Genomic DNA, 14,114 nt, shown 5'->3' on the forward strand with positions numbered 1-14,114 from the left:
GCTTGGTTTTATTATTTTGCACATATTATTTGAACCATCTCAGTGGTAACATTTAGTTAACATTCTCTAATGTCAATCATTTTGGATAATGAAGCTCCCTCAGTGTTTTCAGAAAAATGATTACATAAAAATGGCACCTTCTTACTCAGCAGACCAGCTCCTGGTATGGGTTCAGTCATATCTGCTGCCTTCAGTGAAAAAAACCTAAGTTTCTGGTTTTTGGTGGTGGTTTTTTTTTTTGTTTTTGTTTGTTTGGTTGGTTGGTTTTTTTACACATTCCTGAAAAGACTCTTAGGAATGAACTAGAACATACTTTGTCTTCCCCATTCACTGTAAATCCAAAGGGAAATTTTTAGAAGGCAAGGAAGTATCCCTCTCCTATTTATGCAGGAGAATTAAGTAGCAGCTTAGAAAATGTCTTCCAGAATTGTTAACTATTATGCTGGCCTGAATACAAGGCAGCCTTGAGTATCTTTTAGAGGTAGAACTAAAAGTAAGAATATGAATTAAATATTTTCCCTGACATACCTCTCCATGTCCCCAGTGCTTGGTGTCGGCCCCAACATTCAACAACTATTCTTTTGAGTTTCATGCACTGTCCCACAACCTTCAGAATGGCCTCCCTTTTTCCTAAGCCATCTGACTCACAGTCTCAGGTTTTCCCTAGATTTCTTCTGGCACATATCTGCTATTCTGCAGCTCCACGTACAGTTTACATACTGCCCCAAATGCGATTGGGCTTTAGTTTGGACTACAGAGCCACGTGTAGCTAAAAACACACCTGCCAACTCTCACAGAGTAATTCATTTACGGTCCAGTTGAAAAATGCTTTTCTCCTCCCCCCGCGAATGACAGCTTTACATCTCAGCAATGGAAATTCCATCTCTCAATGACCCTTCCCCGATATATAAAAAGTATTGTCATGGAAACTGAAAGTACTATAGTAAAATTTTTTGAGCACACAACCCAAATACATTTATTTATTTACAAATTATATACATGTACCTCTGTACTAGTACATTATGTACATTGTAAAACATACACAAACCCAGAAATTAAAAAAAAACTGATAAAGATGAAATAATTGCTATTTAAAAAATATTTTTAAAATTTTATTTATGTCACAAAAACCCTTTTGTCTTACAAAAAATATTACTAATAATAATATTTTTAGTGAGAGCATGTGATTGAATATGCTTCATTATTTTTGAAAATATTGTTTTAAGACTCTGTGATACAGTGATTTGAACATCTGGGTCTAAGTCCAGTTTATCTTTGTACTCAGTTTTAATGGCTGCCATAGCTGAAAAAGATACCTCACAAAGATATGTAGATCCAAATTCAAGAATTGCATCATTGGCTGCACTTACTAAATCACTACACTAATTTTTCAATCCCATCTACCAATTACGTTTTGCGTAATTGGTTTTTGTTGAAATTCAGCTGGTAAATTTCTGTCTTGCCTGATGTCAACCAGATGTTCTTGCAAACTAATTGGAAAGTGTTGCATTTTTGTATTTTTAACAAATGGGTTCAAAACCCACTGGAACTCCTCATTTGGAAGATTTTTAAAGAAGGTAGAAAATTCCATTTCCAAGTTTTTTAAGTGTACAGATTAGAGTTTTTGTAGGTGACACACATTGGTTTTGGCAGCAAAATCACATAACGATGGAAACATTTCCAAACATCCGTTTTCATAATGCTCTCACCATAGCACGAGTTTCTTTCGCAAAGCAGTTAATTTCTCACTCATTGTTAAAACATCATGTTTACCTTGAAAGGACAGTTTAAATGTGTTTATTTTTTCAAAAATATCTGCTAGGTAGCAGACTACTGACAACCACTTGTCATTACAGAAGAAATCAGCAAATTTGAAACACTTGTCTTTTTGTAAGAGAAAAATGTGTAACTCATCTTTAAGTTTGACAACTCTTTTAACACTTTGCCACAAGATAACCAGCAAACCTCTCTGCAGTACAGAGGATTTTCATGGTCACTCCCCATCTCATTACTAAGTAGTGTAAGGTCTGTAAAGAAGAAAGACTTCATAATACCCATCAAGTTTGATTGCAGCAAATGCCTTGCAACCTGGCTTAGGAAGTTTGGAGTAAAGGGTAAATGCAGTACGAAATTCTGATTATTTTTTTTTTAAAGGATGGGTAGAACAAGATGCCCGTCAGGGAAGGAATTAGCAGTCTTCTGTAACTTGGGACCCAACATACACTAAGCTATTTATGTGGAAGTACACATCTCTCAAACACCAGCAGGGAAAGACTACTACTATTCCCTATTAATATTTTGTTCCTCAGGAAGCCTGGATTCTCTTTCCATCTTTCTCTAAGATCCAACAATTAGCCTAGGTTTGCCTCCAAGTTTCTTCACTTGGTGTGGGAAATTCTCTCATGGAGAGAGAATCTTGCATTCTCTCTTTGGGGTACATTCAGCAAACTGAAGGAAGTGTTTACTTGCATCGACACCCATGAGGCCATACCCAGATGAAATACTGTTTCTGCACTTTGAAGCTCCTCGGTAAAAAAGACTGACAAACTGGAGAAAGTCCAATGGAGGTTGCCAATTTGGCTGGGGGATTGGGGCACATGACATATGAGAAAGGGTTAAGGGTGTTGGGTTTGCTTATCCTGGAGAAGAGGAAGGCAAAGAAGAGATCAAGCTGCAGTCCTCAACTACCTAAAGAGCACGTCACAGAGACGATGAGCTCCTGGACCGGCCTATCTAGTTGAGGATGTCCCTGCTCATTGCAGGGGGGTTGGACTAGATGACCTTTAAAGGTCCCTTCCAACCCAAACTATTCTATGATTCTGTGAAGCCGGACTCTTCTCAAAGGCACACAATAATAAGACGTTACAGCTGCAAGCTGCAGCAAGAGAAATCCCAGCTGGATAGAAGGAAAACAGTTTTACAATGTGAGTGGTTAATAACTGAAACAGCTTGTCAGTAAGCAGGACAGGTTTCCCAGAGAGAATGTCGAATCTCCGTCCTTGGAGAGTTTCAAATCTAGTCTGGACAAAGCCCTGAGCAAGCTAATCTAACTTTGAAGTTAGCCCTGCTTTTAGCAGAAGGTTTGAATACACTGTAGAAATCCCTTCCAACATCACTTCCTCAATTATTCAATGATTCATTTATTAGGTCGTGACTGCAAAACTCAAGTCAGTATGAGTTTTACTTCTTAAAGAGAAGAACCAAGCCATTCAGCAATATAAGTGAGTTTTGGACCAACACTAGTAAAGTGATGTTTACCCAGCAGATAGTCTGAAAACATTTGTACATTTACTGAGTAACTTGCTAAAATAACGCCATCTATCTGCTCAGGGTATCCTAGTCACTCGTTTCATAAAGAAAAGAGTAGTAAAGGACACTCCTGTATTTTTTTAACAGTGTGCATGTGTTTGATCTTACAGAGGATATATGGAAAATATCTTGTAAAATACGTTAGGAAAATTACCATATGTACAGGTGTGAAACATCAGGCACCAAGAACTGACTTCACCATACCTTTTACGCAAGTTGCTGTTAAGTAGTGAGAAAAACGCGTATGTTACTTAAGTATACACTATTGTTTATTTTAAAAATATCGCTTTTGTTTCACTCATTTTTATCAAAATTGACTAGTAAAAGCTAAAATTAAGTTCCTAAAGTTTATCTCCTTATCCCTCCTAACAGGGATAATGCAAATCCTGGAGAAAGAGAAAATATTTAATTTGCTTTTAATATCAGAAGAGGGCTTATTGTTTTTCATGACATTAAAATGAAATTGAGGCTAATTTAGATGTGAAATCTAACCAGAGTCCTTTAATGTTTCACATCACGACCTTTCAATTCTTTGGTCTTTTAGTTTAATCTCTATTTGTCTCTAAACCAGTATCACATAAAGTCAGGCTGACCTGTGTAGTCAGCTGAGCTTTTATTTAAATTTTTTGTGCTGAGGTTTTAATTCAAAAACTGAAATGTGAAAGTCAGAGGACCTGGAAATCTTTACGAGCAACCAGCCTAATGCAGTTGGAAGCAATCTTGAGTATGTTCTGGGTGCATGCGTTTCCCTGGCTAATTTTTTTTTTCCTGGCATCACTAAACTGGAACACACCCTTAGTCAAGCACAAGAATGGATGATGAGTTTCAAACCAATGGGGTCTGGAATTGCAAGCTGCAGTGTTCTTAGCATTACAGTCATTAAAACCCATAAATGCACTTGTGAACTTTAACTCTTGCAATTGGTGGCAAAAAGTTCAGCACTAGCACAGGAGATATTGATAGGAGGTAGAGGAGACACAACGAGACCGTTTACTTATCTTCCTTCCTAGAGCAGTGAAATATAAAGTAGTTTTGCCAACAGCTGTAACTTAAAACTCTTCCAGTTAGCATGCTATAAATTCAACCACGTATAGATGCACCAAGTACTCAATTGAACACACAGTTCCAGCTCTAATTATAATGAATCTTATTCCCAAACCAGGGGACTAGGAAAGAAAGAGCTCTTAGAGCAAACAGTTCCGAAGAAAATTTACCTGTGATGGTTATTTTTGCCGACCATTTGGATGTTCCATCCAAAACACTTTGTTTTGCTGCTTTTGTATATTGTACAAAATCTTCTTTGGAAATATTAAACATTTCCTGGATCACTTCAAACACCTCTGGTCTATTTTTCTCTCTAATCTTCATTCTTTCCTTCATAGCACTAATAATATTCTGTGTTTTATCTTCTGCACCATGTTTGGAACTTTTCTCAGCAGCTCCTGAAATGAGAGAAAAAGTCAATACATTTATTAAAAAGTTGCTATCTTAGGTTTTTTTCTCCTCTAGAGTCTCCAGCCAATTCTTGGTACTGCAGTACTCAAAGGAGATATGTGTTTCATCTGGATAATATCAAGCCTCTTACATTTATTCTTTGTGATACCTAAAATTATCATTTGATTTAGTTTAACATGACAGGTTAATATTCAGCTTCAAACAGGTATGTGTTATACCTAGGAATGCATATTGAATCAGTACTATTCAGTACTGATCAGTACTGCAAAAACATCCAAACATGCAAGTAACTTTTCTTACACAATTAGGCATACTGATTCTTCCAGAAAGGTGTGTAGAAGTGTTTGATATCTGGGTCTGTCTGCTCTGCCCTTTGCCTCTCTTACTAGCTAAACGTCAATAATGCATATGTGAATAATTCTTCAAATAACTTTTTTTTTTTCCCTAAGTCAGCATGATGTAACAATATTTTCATTCCTTTCTCTCTCTCCTTTTGGAGTAGAATGGTACAAGAAACCATACTTGGTTCATCAGGACAAAAACCACAAAAAATTAATAGAAACAGTATTTCAAGCAGGTAATGCTTCCACCTCATTTTTCAGAGAATTTTTAGTTTGACAGTAAGGAGATTAATCTAGACTCCTGCTATGCTCTCCCATAGTGGAAATCTAATGAACAGTAGAAAGAAATAGGCACAGCAGCTTCAGACGCTCTCTTGACTGTTTCCAGATACATCTCAATATTTGCCGATGCTGCCTGCACTCATGGAAAGTTCTTCACTCCTTCCCAGAACAGCGTTCATTAAAAAAATGTTAATTATCACATAAATCCATTTAACGAAGCATTCAAAGTCTACTGAATTTGAGCATTCACTGGATTTAAGCATTGAGGTTATTTTGGGACTACCCTAACTGTTAAACAGTTCTGTAACACTGACTTGACATCCTCACTCCTGATCAGTAGTGCACTCTATCCCTTCTTTAAACATCATGTGTGAACAAAGGAGTGCTTCACAAAGTTTGATGTTAGCAGTGGAATCTTCTGATGGCTATTTAAGCCACTCTTCCATGCCCTGTCTCCCAAAGAGTAGACACAACGTTATACTCGGGTTGCAGCTGAATAGATTAAAGGGAATGCTTTTCCAAGAATTCTAACACTGGAACAACCCGGGGAATTTCTGCAGGAACACTGTGTCTAGTAGACACAAAGAAGGTTCTAGAAAGAGATGGGCATAGAGAATCTTATGAAATCTCATTTTGAAAATTCATCGTACTAAGAGTGATGTGAACCTGCATGACCCTGCTCTTAAGAGCTGCAGGCCAGGGACTGGATTCAAGGGAGAGAATTGTAGTCTCTTCTTCTTACGAAACAGAAAGATGCAGATGCATTAACAGATGTAAACATCATGGCAGTAGAAAGTAGAGAACCTCTTAACTAAAACCAATATATTTTCAAGAAAGAAATCTATTTCTTTCCTACAAAGGCTTTTGTCATGCAGATGGAAACCTAATGACAGAACACAGCTATTGCAGGATCAGTTCTGAGATGCAGCAACACTTGCTCTCTTTTGCTGATACATTGGCAATGATCCATAACTCACCTGGAGTGTAACATGACAGCATGCTTTGTTTCCACAGTGCTACCAAATGCCAGTGTTTGGAGAAAAAAGAAAAAAAAAAAAGAAAGAAAAAAGGGGAAAAGGGGTGGAAGGGGGGGGAATGGGGGTAAGAAAACCAGGAAAAAAGAAAAACCAGGAAAAAGGAAGAAAGCTGAGCAGTAAGCACTAAACTGTGATATTACAACTCAATCATTACACACCACACCTGTGCTTGTGTGGTATTAAACCTTAGGGCCTTTTGAAAAACTCTTCTTGAGTAATCACTCAAGAAAATAATATATCACAGATATGGAACAGACATGTTCCCCTCTCCAGAAAAATTGTAATTATTCATAATTTCAGTAAGTATATGAGGATGGTAGAAGAGATCAAAGGATATTATGTATGTGAGAATAACTTCTAGACTGTATTAGCCTGCGGTAGTATGTCAGGTCTATCCTATAAAATAAGTCTGGAAAACAAAGGAAATACTCAGGTGATTTGCTGATTTGCCTGAGACATCAAAACCACTACAGCTTTTACTGGTTAAGGGAGGGGGGAAAAAAAAAAAAAAAAATAGAGAGTATAAGGAGATCATGCTGTTGCAGGTTTTATTCACAGTTCTTCCCAGGAGAGCTCTGAAGAGACTTCTCTCTCTAAAAATTTTAACTGATCTCAGAGGCCCTTAAAAAGCCAAAGTGAAGTTCTCCTTATAAAATGTCCTTTGTTTGCCAGAGGAAAGTGTTTCTGATCAATGTCTCTACAATACATATCGTACTGGAATAACCTAAGTGTACTCTTGAAAAAAACAAATGTCCATCTTGCAGTTGGGTGTGAGGAAAGAAACATCAGACTTGTGTGGTCAGAATGGTATTACAAATGTTGGACGAAAAATTGAAATTCCTGCAGTACTAAACAGGCTATTTCAACTCTTGACGAGACTGACATATAAAGCAAGATGCAAGAATACTACAAATTTTGTATTCAATGACACATTACCACTTGCTACAGGTATTGCTGAATTTTAGCTCATGTTGTTAAACACTACTCAAGGGCTAATGGCACTGAGCATGACAATTGTCATCAACATTATCACTAGCAGCTGTAAGTACTTTACCCTTCCAAAAGGTTGTGAAAATGTCATCCAACTAGCCATCCTTGACTCCTGGGAGGATCAAAGTATTATTGTTCCCTTTAAATGGATAGTAAAATTAAGACAAAATTATGTTGAACAACTTGCTGTGCAATTAGAATTCAGTTATTTCAACACCGAAGAGGAACATAGTTCCTTCTCTACATCAAACACCATTATGTTCTTTTGATGGCATTTTTTGTTGAGGCACTCTCAGCTTGCAATGGCTAAAGAATAAGTTATCAACACACCTATAGAGCTGGAAAGGGTCATCTTTCAGCATAAGATCTCAGTGAAGTCTTACAGAACAAATATTTTACGCTTTGTTTTCTTTACTGTTTTCATTGTGTTTGAAGGTTTCTTAGCACATTGGAGGACAAAAAAAAGAGAGAGACACATATAGTAAAGTAGGAAGGCATAGTGTCATAAGATTGGAAAAGTGTGGGATGAGATACCAGATACCAGTAATTCCAGATTGTCAAAAGGCTGCATTATATGGCTTCTTCAAGGTGTTTTCCATGGCTACTAAATCTTGACCAATCCTGAAAATCTCTTGGCCTGAGTACCTAATTTTTTTGAATGCGGAAGACCAAAGTTTTAGTGATTAAGGATTTTCCACACTGAAAAATTAGGAATTAGTAGAAAAAGAATTAAATGCTACCATGAAACCAAATACCAGTTAAAGAATTCTCTAGTGATTTTATCACAAAAGAGATGATTGCTGAGCTGTCTGGAAAGCATGACAGGTGGGGTTCTTGCAAGATACAGAAAAGCAACATTTTTTATTTTCTCTTATTTTCTGCCCTTTCTTAAAAAGCACAGATACAACATCATAACCAAATGATAAACCATGGATGCAATGTGAATGGCAATAATGTATTCCTGTTGAAAACCTTGCTGATTTTTGAGACAGCAGAGATAAATTTGGAATATGCGTTAAAATGCAACTTCCTTTAATTTTTAGTGAAAAAATCAGCATAGCTTTCTATTTATACTAAATTATTTATTGCAGCTATATTTACATCCTCTATTGCTGACAGTCTATCAACAGCTCTTTGCACGCAGTATTGATCAGACTAATTAAGACAATATCGTAACTTACATTGCACAAGAAGTTAACAAGCCCTTTTTACCCTAGGGACTGATACAAACTCAACATGATTGAAATCAATTCTGATTTAATATTGCACCTACTACTAGCAAGTGATATCTTGTTGAAGATGAGAGGTCTAATGAATGTACTACTGATTTTTTTAAAACCTAATTTAGAACAAGCTTAGATATTGACCTTAAAGAGCTTGAGATGTTAATTCATTTCTACAGTCTAGACATCATAACCACTACAGCTGTATGTATGTAGCAATCATTACATATAAAAAAAATAATCACAGAAGCTTGGAGGCCATATGTCCTAGTGATTATGAGAGGGCCAAAAGGATGACTGTGATAAAAATAATCACAGTGAACCATATTTATTTTATTTTATGATACTGTTAGCATCAGCTTTCTTAGAAATAGAGATTTAACCAACTGCACTGGTTAGCTCAGTTTTTCAATGGAACGTTAAATATTTTCAGCATAAATAAAACAAAGTACGTGAACCTCATTTTCAAAGTAGTATAATATTCAAACCCACTGAACAATTAATCTGTTGCAAAAAATATGACAGGATGCTCAAAAACATTTGCATGCTAATGGGAAGATTGGGATCCCTTAGGTGTGTTAAATATTTTTTTTATCTGCAGTTTTTCTTCTAGAGGTTTACTCTTTCAAGACTCAGTTGTTCGATGTTTCCAAACTGTTTACACCACAGATGACTGCCAATCCTATTTATTTTTTGCAGGCTCCTCTCAACCTTATCATTGATATATTTGTAAAAATTCTTCAAAGGCAAAATGCTCTGAACCATTTGTTATGTTTTTTTGGGCTGGTGGTATGGGCCAGGGAACCTCTGGGCTGACTTTTTCTTCAGAGAAGTGAAAAGGAAGACGAAAAGGATACTTTTACTTTGTATGTCTCTTGTAGCTTTTCAGTTTTAGCCACGATTCAGCTATTACAGGGATGGATACATCTCTCATGCCACCTGCATGGCTGTGGCACCCTGAAGAGCAGCTCGGCGCTTGGAAAGTTAGCAGCAGCTTATTTCCTTGACAGTGGGAAGGGTGGAACAGGAAGAAGCATGGTCGGCATGTAAATATCATGTGAAGGTGTTTCACCACACATGGAAAGGATTACTAATTTTGAGTGGTAATAACAGCTCAGCCCCTCCATGGAGGCATGGCAACATAAACACTTGGAATCAGTTCCTGTACTCTTGCTCAGAAGGAAGTGAACTGTGACCAGATTGGAGGTCATGCAAACAGAAATACAGAGGTATTACACCCAGGCCTAGCTGGCTTGAATGTTGTTTTCCAGTGTGTACAGTGACAAGAGATTTCATCACTTTTAAGAAGCCTCAGAAAGAACAATCTGCCTAACCATTCTCTATAATGAGAAACCATGGACTAGCTAAGGATTGCGAGAAACTCATAACCCTGATATTGTCAGGGACATGATCTTGGATCTTGCTTTTCTCACAATGCTTTTATAACGCAGCAGAGATAGCTTTAGCAACAACTCCTGTTTCAACTGTGACTCTCTCAAATAGGAGAAATAGATTAAAATGCTATACTTTACACATGCCAGTTTTCATTTTTCACTCTGCAAACTTCTGCAGGAATGAGAGCACAAAGACTTAACTGCTGTTTTCTCTGATAAAGATTAATCGAAATCCTAAAGGTCAGATGGAAATATTCTTAAAATCAGGGGTGATTGGATGCGAGGTATCTCTTTAGAATACATCATTGATCTGTGTTGTGCTGTACTTAGTAGAGTGCACTACAGGACAGATGATCCATGAGACAGAAATAAATGCCCTTGCCATATCAAACTTCCAACACAAAAAAACTCCCAACTCCCTTCTAATGTAATTCAAAAAGGGACTAAATGGCATGCAGTAACTAGGTTGGGAAGCCTGGTGGAATAGAGGAGGGTTTTCACAGATGTCTTTCACAGACAAGAACCACCCAGCTAACAGCAACAGAAAGGTTCCTCCAAACAGAAAGGCATGGTTACGATGCTCATAACCATTTGATCCTTGCAATACTTCATTACACTAGTGTTAAAGCAAGATGCCTTGTATGTGTCTCACTTATGGAGTGAATCAATCTTGATTTTCTTAAATTAAAAATATTTCTGAAACAATGCGTTACAACATGATATGCTATTCTGTTAAATCCTCAGAAAGGAAACATCCCCTTCTGATGGAAAAAGCTTCAGCTATGCTTTATTTCTAGACTATTATGTATGTAATTATGACAGGGGAATTCCCACAACATTGTGTAGAACACTTGATAGTTATCTCTTTGCCACAGAATACAATCAGCATTTTCAGGGAGCAGCAGATGAGAGTCCTAGCAAAGTAGCTCCAAATGCAGCAATAGCCCAATTCCTTGAAGAATGTGCAGAGAGTAAGCTTCAATCAGATCCACTGCGATCCATACAGATTTGTTTTGAGGCCCTCCTGCAAGATGAATCCCACATTCCACTTTGAGAATATCAGAATCAATTCAGTGCCCCTTCTCCATGTTTTCTTCCTCCTGTACATAAACAGCGCTAAACAAGATGGGCATAAGGGGAGAGATTAAATTTAGGAAAGCTATTTCTACTTCCTGCTTCCTCCATCAGCTTAACGAGCAGTTAGTTGGCAAGTGACTTGCACATATCCTGTTGCCAGCAGAAGTACGAGCTCATCATTCTTTTAACTCATTTTCATGCCTCTAAGCCCAGGTAATATAAGCCAAACTAGGGAATGATGGGCTGATGTGCAATTAATTATTTTTAGCTAGTCTTAAAACGTACCTAGAATGAAATGGGGCAATTAGTCAGTAAGAGTGAACAGGAACTGACATTATGAAAGCATACCTTCTTTTGTTACTGTCCAGCTAATAGAAGTTATTTGCACTTATTGAAGAAGCTACTCACGAGTATCTTCGTTACTTTATACACTTTTGAAAACTCATCACCAACAATCATATTAATGCTGCACAATATACTTTTACAATGTTTGATTTTCAAAGCAAACATTCTTTTCTCACTTGTGAAACTATGTCAAAAGCTTAGCTGTCAAACACAGCCCAGTTTCAACCATAGTGCAGAATCACAATTAAGCCCAGTTAAGCAGTTTGATTTAGAAATTTGTCATTGATTTACGTTCCATGGGGTCAGTTGCTCTGGGAAACTGTGATTAGTTCCTGAACAATATATATCTTGAGAATTCATCCCTTGTGACTGCTTCTCACATAGAGAAGAAAGAAGACCTGACTGGAATATCTATGTACTTTTCCTACATGTGGAAGCTAGGTAAACCCTCAGGAACATATCAACAGTGAACAGTGTGGAATAACTCCAGAGTTGTAAAAGCCCCTTCCATTCCAAAATCAGAATATCAGAAAGTTTGCAGGTCTTGATTTTTCTATTGTTTAGAATCTTGAGTAGTAATTGGGTTGTAATTTAAGTATGGTTTAATGCACCTCAGATATTTTTGTAGGAGAATGCATGGTGGCTGGAATCAATTTGGCCAATCAAAAAGCAAAGAAAAAGGTTGTTTCACCTTAATTCTAGTCCCAAAGGACTTCCTAATGTTTTTTTTTCCCTTACATATACATGGTTTGGTATTTTGAAGGGACAAGATCCTATTTACTATTTCATATTCTTGTATATTCTATAGCATATTAACATGACTACAATAAGTATTAGGAATATTTTTTTTATCTTTGCTTTGACATTTCTTGTGTTCTGAGTTAAATAAAACAAAGAGGGTTTACATCATCTAACAAATTGCTCTGAGTGTTGCCATAGGCAGTGGAAAGTAAATAATATACTGATGCTACCGAATGCTATTTTGTAACTGACCAGCAACATTTGGCAAGTTCCAAGGAGAAAAGCAAAATTAACAGTAGGTATTTCATAAAGTTTCTGGCTAACTCCTCAGCCAATGAACATCAACATGCCTTCACTGATTTCTGATTATCTGGCCCTTCATTTCAGGAAATACCTGGCTGTACACACAAAATCAAAAGGTGTCAGGAAATACTCACTCTGCAAACAGTCAGCATTTAGGAGGTCTTGGCACTTCTCATGGCATTTGACACCACATTCGGTGCATCTCATGCCTTGTCTGGCTATGCCCCAAAGTAGACCTTCACATTCATAACAGTATGTGGGAGTTGTAGCTGTCCAAACTTCAAAGTTATGAGGTGTAGTTGATGATATTGGATAGATCAAAGCCTGCAATGTCTTCTTGAAGACATGTATTTTCTGTTGGGTAAGAAAAAAAAAAAATAATCAAGACTTCAGTTGAAGTATTGTTTAATACAAGTGAACTGGAGCTAAAGTATATGTCATTACACCTACAATGTTACAAAATACCAGAATATACAAAGACGTATGAACTAATTTGCAAAATACTGATTTACTCCTTTTGCCTTGCACTTTGAAGACAAAAGAACCCTCGATGACTGTTTTGACTGATTACAGAAACAGGAGAGTTAAGTTGGAATCAAGTCAGTCAATTAACAGGGTCCTATATATTTTTTATATTTTGAGGCAGAAATTAAAAAATTAATTAGTGTTACATTCACCGATGCATTTTAAGTAACTACCTAACACATTACTTCTGAATATTTAAATACTTCCTACAGGAACTTAGACACACTGCACAAAATGTACTTTGATTATATGCAGTGCTATCCTTTAATACTTAGCATCTATATAATCTCCTCATCAAATAAAAGCAGGCCAACATTATGGTTCCATTTTGTCTGTATTCCTATAATAGCATACTCACTACTTCCTTTTTAAGCACCAAGATTCTTTATACCTATAAACAAGAATGATCCATACTCTCAAAAATCCACACCCATTTCTTGGACTGTTTTGGCTTAGGACCCATGATCAGTTCTAGCAGAACAATTATCAGCTATTCACCGATTAGTACTGCAAACAACCTGAATCTCAGCTCAGTGCTTAATAAGGTGAAAACAAAGTAGTCCCTGAAGTTTTATATATAAAACATAGGCTTATATGGCCACAATGGTCTAGTTTGTTTATTTTAGCTTCGTTTTCAGGCACCCAGATCTTCTATGTCCAGTTGATTCATCTGGAATAAGAAAAACTCAGCAGCCTGTAGGCAGTACTTGGCACCATACAAAAATATGGCCTTGGTTTATTTATTTTTTTTTTTCCCCACTAAATGCACACACGGCTGCCACGAATGTATTAGAAGTGCTAGACCTGTTCCCTTATAAATGGATAAATTGTTTCTTTTAGAAAGAAGAAACCATATTAAAAGAAGCAGCACAGTGGGAAACGGGATATTTCTGAAAGTCTGTCTGTCCTGCCATCTCTTCATCTTGTGTGTATATAATGAAGTAGCTGTAATGCTGGCTGCGTAGCTGTAGCAAACTGGGGAACAACATTTTGGAATTTGTGTGGCTTGTCCATATGAGCTTTAACATCACTGCCACAGTTCTGATAGTATAGAAAGCAAGGCTAACTTATTCAGTTAAGCATTTGTTGACA

The 14,114-nt window shown here is 36.9% G+C and overlaps 1 protein-coding gene across 6 annotated transcripts in view; it reads right to left on the reverse strand.

Moving 5' to 3' along the window:
- UNC13C (unc-13 homolog C) overlaps positions 1-14,114 on the reverse strand; it is a 238,892-nt gene that overhangs the window by 114,097 nt on the left and 110,681 nt on the right. For all 6 annotated transcript variants that reach the window (XM_076347732.1, XM_076347731.1, XM_076347734.1 and 3 more), the window contains 2 exons: positions 12,632-12,851; positions 4,524-4,751 (listed from right to left, as the gene is read on the reverse strand). In XM_076347732.1, the coding sequence (XP_076203847.1) occupies positions 4,524-4,751; positions 12,632-12,851 (448 nt within the window). The remainder of the gene's footprint in view (positions 1-4,523; positions 4,752-12,631; positions 12,852-14,114) is intronic.

The sequence above is a fragment of the Aptenodytes patagonicus genome, chromosome 10 (genome assembly GCF_965638725.1).
Source record: "Aptenodytes patagonicus chromosome 10, bAptPat1.pri.cur, whole genome shotgun sequence".
Lineage (NCBI taxonomy): Eukaryota > Metazoa > Chordata > Aves > Sphenisciformes > Spheniscidae > Aptenodytes > Aptenodytes patagonicus.